The sequence below is a fragment of the Eurypyga helias genome, unplaced genomic scaffold (genome assembly GCF_000690775.1).
Source record: "Eurypyga helias isolate BGI_N326 unplaced genomic scaffold, ASM69077v1 scaffold1440, whole genome shotgun sequence".
NCBI lineage: Eukaryota > Metazoa > Chordata > Aves > Eurypygiformes > Eurypygidae > Eurypyga > Eurypyga helias.
In genome coordinates this window covers 1-7,214 of record NW_010223554.1, presented here as the reverse complement: position 1 = coordinate 7,214, position 7,214 = coordinate 1, and the positions used below count along the sequence as shown (strand labels likewise).

Sequence of the window (7,214 nt, the reverse complement as noted above, 5' to 3'; positions counted from 1 at the left end):
CAAAACCAAAAAAACCCAAAAACAAACAAACAAACAAACAAAACTGAGCAGAGAAATTTCCATCAGAGAGAGAGCAAGATGTGAGAGGAACAGCGCTGCAGACACTCAGGTCAGTGGAGAAGGAGACAGAGGAGTTGCTCCAGGCACCAGAGCAGAGATTCCCCGGCAGCCCATGGTGCAGACCATGGTGAGGCCGACTGTGCCCTGCAGCCATGGAGGGTCATGGGGAAGCAGAGACCCACCTGCAGCCTGGGGAGGACCCCACACCAGAGCAGGGGGATGCCCAAAGGAGGCTGTGACCCCATGGGCAGCCCAGGCTGGAGCAGGCTCCTGGCAGGAGCGGTTGTCCCGTGAGGAGAGGAGCCCAGGCTGGAGTAGGTTTGCTGGCAGGAGGTAGAGAAATGGGGAGCAAAGCTGAGCCCAAGAAGAAGGTGGGGGGAAGGTGTTTTAAGGTTTGGGTTTCTCATTATCCTATTCTGATTTGATTGGTGATAAATTAAACTGCTTTCCTCAAGTCAAGTCTGTTTTGTCCATGACAGTAATTGCTGAGTGACCTCTCCCTGCCCTTATCTCAACCCACGAGCCCTTTGTTGTATTCTCTCTCCCCTGCCCAGCTGAGGAAGGGAGTGACGGAGCAGCTTTGGTGGGTGCCTGGCCTCCAGCCTGGGTCAGCCCACCACATCAGCAAACAGACTTGTAACAGAACTGGAAATAAAATTTATGTTTTCCTACCTCACTATCTGCTGGGACAGAGATGAAATAAATGAGAGTCCTCCTAGAACTTTGTTCAACTGTTACCCAGTAACATCACACCAAGAAATAGCTTGAGTAGGAAACATGAAAAAACTTACCTCATGGTGTACAAGAGAGTCCCATCATCTTGGATTCGTAGAAGCTTGTTTGGCATAGTCATGTTATGAGCCACTGACTTCTTCCCATTGTGAAAAAATGTATCTGGGGTCCAGATTTTGCTGGCCATTAAGTTGTTTAATCGAAGAATGTTCATTGGACCCTTAAACTTTAATCTCTCATCCTTCCATCTCTGACGGAAGAAAACATCTATTGTGTATTCCTGTAATGGAATAAACATATGCCTTTTTTTGTGACACAATGAAATATTAATCTGCTTTTCGAGGGCCAAAACAGAAAAGCTCTGGTTGCAAAAATTACCTTGGTAAAACTGTCAAGAGAGAACAACCATCACACAAAATTGCATAACACTTTGAATAATAAACAGGATGTCAATTTATTAAGGGCGTGACATTCTCTTTCATGACTGCTAGCTGTTGTTTGTATATCAAACCCTCCCAAAATTTAGATTTCTGTACCTGATACACATAGTATGTGTGACAAGGGTAATTTCAATAAGCACAGCTATTTTCATTAAGAAGTAAGAAAACAAACACACAGAAGGATATTAAACAATTCCTCTAGCAGATGCACCTGAATGACAGTAATCCAGCACTTCAAGAGCATGGAGAGTGGCTGAGACTGGAAGGAAGGAAGCCCAAGGGTACAATATATCCTGGCAGACTGATATAAGGAAGATTCTTCCAAAGGGGAGAGTAAGGTCCTGTAACTGTATGGATTTTATTAACAAAAGTAGATAGGTAGGGAAGAATAGCTGAGGATCAACAGGTGACACACTGTCAGCTGAACTTTGCCTAACCCTGGGAAGGAAGGAGAAAAGGCTGCAAGTGAAAGTGGACTGATGGCCTAGACCAGATGTCCGGGTATCCCATCTGCTGGGTTTTGTTGCTATTCTAAACAAAGAAAGAAAAAAGATACTGATTAAACATTGATAATGTAAATTCACCAGCTAACTTCAAATTGGACCTGTAAACGGATTTAGTGGTTTGCTACTGCCAGCACAGAATATAAACTGTGGAAATGGAAGAGCTTAAAAACTTTGTCGGAAGCAAACTGTATTCTGTACATTGGCAAATGCTGCCTTCGTGCAATTTCAGTTCTGCTGAACAGGTGTAAAACGGACTCATGATTTCAAAATACTAGCATGTTGCTACAGTCTGTGCTATTGCAATTACTCTGCAAATGCCACAGTTTATGTAAATTGTTTTTGAGTAAATTGTCTATCAATGGACAAGTCCTGATAAAATTCAACTAATATAAAATATTCAAGTGACTTCAAAAAAAGTAATATCAAGGGACTTGGCACCCACCACTTTCTTCTGTCTCGCTTGTGTGCTGATTAACAAGGCCTAAGTTTTTTCTCAATCAGTCATATGGTGGTGCAAAGGGGTGCAAAGCAGACAGCAAGAAGCAACACCCTTCTCAGTTCCTTTGGTCTCTGAAGCTAGGAGCCACAAGGACCTTTTCCAGGTCACAGCCAGCGGATGAGAGGAGCATGTGGAACAAAGGAAGGTGAATTCTGTTACCTGAAGGAGCTTGGCAGGGGCAGGAGATAAAGCAGTTTTGATTAGGAATTGTGACAGGTGCCTGGGGAGATCTTTTCAGAATGTTGTAATGGGATACTTACAAACTAACCTGACAAAAAACCTAGAAACCCCGATTTTACCTATGTCAAGGGGTCTTATGTTACTATAACAAAATCTTGTCATTTTTCTAATTAAAAGTATAGTTACACAAACAAGTATTAAATAAACACTACAGTACATTGAACAGTGATTTTCTTGGGTTTCTTTAATGCCAGTAGCTATTATATCGAATAATATTTTAACAAACATATATGTGAAATACAAAATTATGCACTTCTAAATCTTGTATTTCTTTGGCATTATACCTGGTCTTTTACTGCCTCTCATCACTGCCAGAGACTGCCTCATGAGAAGTAATTTGCCCATTTCTCTATGATAGATCACATATAATTTTCCTGGTTTATTTACTGATTTATATGTTATTTGCTAAATATTGTGCAATTTAAAATCCCATTTACAAATTCCAAGGTATCTCTCAGTTCAGGTGTAAACCAGGGAAAAGTCACAAAATGGATAACATAGTGGAGGATCAGGAGCAGCAGGAACAGTGTGGTTGAAGCAGGGGGAATATATGAAATCTGGCTAGAAATACTCGGTAATTCAAGGAAAACAATTGTCCTAAAAGCCTTGTGGTTTCTATCTGAGGGGCTTTGCCGATAAGTCATTGCTATGTATGAGAAGATTGACACTCAGGGAATGAAGACGTGGAAAGAAGAGTGTGACTTCTGGGAATAAGAGTTTGAAATCCCGCTGAAATGCAACAGAAATGAGCAATAAGTCGTACAAGTTCCTTTGACAAATATCTCCTACACATAACTGATTAGAATATAAATCTTAAGTTTTTGCAATAAAGAATTTCAAAGGTGCTGCTTCTTCAGTGCCTTTCAACATATAAAAAAAAGAATTACAGGAGATAGAGAAAAAAAAGCAGACATGAAATGCCACTAAATCAAAACTTTCAGAAGTCCCATCTGAGACATGGCAACTGCTTAGGAAGCAAAATAAGCAAGAGAGAATCGGAGCTGTAGCCTTGAAAGATCCCACTGACAAATCTCTGATCCACAGGTAATTCTACCTCTCTATTTCAATTTTCCATCCCATCTGTGCTGAAAATCTTTATTTGCAGAACATCCCATTAGGAAGATGGAAACAGGGAATAAACCAAGGTTGGGTGTGAATGATCATGAACAGCTTCTCTTTTTATTCACCACAATAGCAATAAAATCTCACCTAGTTCTTAAATAACTTATATTTCTATAGACCTCAATGCATTTTTCAAATGAAGTATTGGGTTCTCAATTTTATTTAAAGGGAAACCAAGTCACTGAGATGAAATAAACTTGTCCCAGTCCCTTTACAGTGTGATTATGAAAAGCAAAATATAATGCATGTGTCTTGCCTCCCAGTGCTATATTCACTGATCCCATGTTTCCTCCTGAACCATGAATATCCCTATGATGAATGCCATACAAAAAAAAAAAAAGGAAACTATTAACATATTTTTAATATTATCAATATGATAAAACCTCAGATTTTAATAAAAGATGATACATAAAGGTTTTGTAACTATTTCCTATCCCATGTATGTACTACTTTGTGGTAAATGCTGTGTCATGTTTACTTGTCAAGCAAGACTAACATTCTGTTGGAAATGCAAACCTGAACTCTAGAAAAAAAAAAAAAAAGACAAATTAATAGCTGATACTTATTTCATGCCTTCTGCAGATATTCTCCTATATGAAAAATGCCTGTGTTGTTCTCTGGGAGAAGGTTTAACTGACCTGAGTATAAGTAATCCCTCCTCACTACATGGCAGGTTTTTTTGCTAAGGCTAGATTTGTATGGGAAAAGTTTAAAAAAAAGAAAAAAATGAAAAATGTGCTCTCGTCCTCTCAGCCAATGGTTGGCAGATTTTGGCAGTCTTTGGCATCTGGAGTAAAGATGGAAGTGTTCCAAACATCCCAACGATTGTGAATGTCCATTAGCAAGCAGTATTGTCGTGAAGCAGACTGAACATTTTATTAATCACCTCCTGGAACACAGCATTTTCTTTAGTGAATAGTTCAGGCCAGAGTTCCTCATTCCCTACTTGTAAAGATTTTTCTCAGATGGTTCTCTAAAAGTTTAACATTTTCTTGATCACTGCTAAAGCCATTAACTGACACACATATATAACCACATTTTTGTATTTGGCGTTTAAAAGTTTTTTATTAAGCAAACTTAAATTCTGCAAAATACACAATTTTTAACACATAAGATTAATGGACCTTAATCTAACCTAGCTAATACAGGGGCTTCATATTAATATTTATTTTTACATTAGTATAATTTCTTAATTCCTTAAAACGTATCTTCTTGGTGTCATAGGTATTTTAAGGCAATGTGAATTTTTCTTTCAGTTTAGAATAAAAATTTAACAATATCAGTATACAACCATTGAATACTAACATGGGTGGTGTGCAACTAAGTATCAAAGCCACTCCAAGAAAACAGTTTTAGACAAGAGACAATGCAATTATTCAAAGCAAAATAATCTGCCTAATATCTAGATTCTTGCTATAATCTGATATTTGTGTGTTTGCTCAGTGCAAGTTTGTGATAGAACTTTGTCAAATTAATTTACCAAAATTCCTCACTAAGAATTAGGACCTAGTTTTTGAGTGAATGCTGAAACTAGCTTTACAGTGGGAGGATCAGATCATTAGTTTGTTGTTTTGGTCATTTCATTCTCTGTGGGATAGATTTCTGCATGGTACAAATGCCATTACACAAGGGCTAACACACTACAACAGTCTGCAAAACCTCACAGCCTGTCTACCAGACTGGACAAACAATGTTTCTACCACTGCCATCTCATTTTCTACTTCTTTTTTTTTTTTTTTTTTTAAAGTCTATCAATATAAAGACTGAAAGTGATGCAAATCTTCCCGAAATCCTCATCACTCCAATCACAAACACTGACTACTCAGGCTCCGTATAAGTACTTCACTGGCTGTTTATCCAACAGCAAACCTCACTGCACAGATGGATAAACTGAGCCCACTTGCTCTTTTCCAAAACTTACATTCTGTTGTGAACAAAACACATCAGCACATGGAATGAAATTGCAGACAGCCAGATATTCCCTTCAGGTCTTTGGGAGGTGCGGATCTTATATATTGGTGAATAGAATTATTGAAAATATTCCGAATAAACACCCTTATGGAGGAGAAGGGCTGTGGTTTGAAACTGCACTGTTCATTATTTCATATCAAACCCCTTAACAACCCTGTTAAAAACTTAAAACACTATCCTATCACTGCATTTCAAAGGAATGTGTATTCATTTTTAAATACATAAGTAATGTCTGCCAGATATATATGACCTTCAATACTATAAAGAAAATGTGGTATAGTTCTAGGGAATTGCAGCATGATTTTCCTCTATTTGAAGAACTCGTTTCTAGCCTTTTATTTCTGCTTCATCTGCCAACTTCAGTCATTTTTGTCTAAGCATTTAATCTAAACATGAAGTATTTGAAAAAAATCAGGAAAAAATGTGTTAAACCAGTTTGAGTGATAGTGTCTAGGGAAGAGAATGCCTTTTTATTCATATCCATTTATGAAAAGGACCTTCTCTGAATGCCTTTCACTCCCTTTCTTTCCATGGAGCTGATGCAGAATGAACTCTGAGTCTAAAATAAGCACTGAGAAGGGATGAGAGAGGAATGAGAAAGATATGAATAGGGATTACTTAGAGCCTACAGAATATTATTCACACTGATGACACTGAAAATACAAACATTTCTCATTACCGTTTTTGATTCAGACAAGGAGAAAGAGCAACCCTGGAACAAACTGGATGTCTGGTGCCAGGGACAGGAATCCAAATAGGAGGTACACTGCGAGCTAATGCCACAGCCAAGGGCTGGGATACAGCCTCTGACAAATCAATCTCCAGTGTTGATTCATTTGGCAGGATGTTTCACAGGGGACCAAGTCTTCCCAACAGAATAAAAGGACAGAAATTCTGCAAGAGATCGTATGAGATATCTTCCTCAAAAATTCAGCCTATGGATTTAACCTGAAAAGGCAATGACCTGGGCCTATAAAAAAAGGGAATAGAGCAAGCAATTTACTGACTTTTCAGAAGCGTATCAATGATAAAAAGACAACCTAGATGCTCCCCAACACCCAAGAAAAGCAAGTGTATTTATAATTTCCGTTTGCTTTTTAGTCTTTAATCTTTGTAACTGAGTTAAAATAAATGCTACTGTAAAATTGCAGTACTTCTTTTCTAGTCTTTGTGGAAAAAATCGTGTTGGAGCATTCCTTTATTCCTTCCTGACTAACATATTATACATCCCTTGTAAAGCTTCCCACCAGTTAAGAACTAGAGCTACAAATCAGAATCTGAAGCAGCTAAAAAAATAAGTTTCCTAGGGTGGGGTGGGGGGGAAAAAGTGAACTACAAAATGGAATGAAGTCTGAAAAACAGACACAAAAAAAGAAATGTGGTTCCCAGTTCAGCCACTCTCTCTAAAGAGCTATCCTCAATTGTAGTGAGAGATGCTGTAACAAACCTTGCAGACTTTTTGGGATTTGACTTTCAGCCTTTATTGAAAATTTCTATTCTGGCTATATATGAGAAATCAGAAACATTTATTGAAAGTTTAATTGAAAACTGACAAGATGGAAGTGTGTGTAGCAATGAACTAGCTAGTCTGAGAATAAGCTGTAAAGGTACTTTGCTTGCAGGGCTAAAATCAGAGATAACAGC

The 7,214-nt window shown here is 38.2% G+C and overlaps 1 protein-coding gene across 1 annotated transcript in view; it reads right to left on the bottom strand.

Moving 5' to 3' along the window:
- The window catches only part of LOC104511474 (gamma-aminobutyric acid receptor subunit alpha-2), a gene marked incomplete at its 5' end in the record, with an annotated part of 21,205 nt that extends 20,133 nt beyond the window's left edge, over nucleotides 1-1,072 (bottom strand). Inside the window, one exon of the mRNA XM_010154475.1 lies at nucleotides 852-1,072. Coding sequence (XP_010152777.1) covers nucleotides 852-1,072 — 221 coding nt within the window. The remainder of the gene's footprint in view (nucleotides 1-851) is intronic.
- Nucleotides 1,073-7,214: the final 6,142 nt, after the last annotated feature.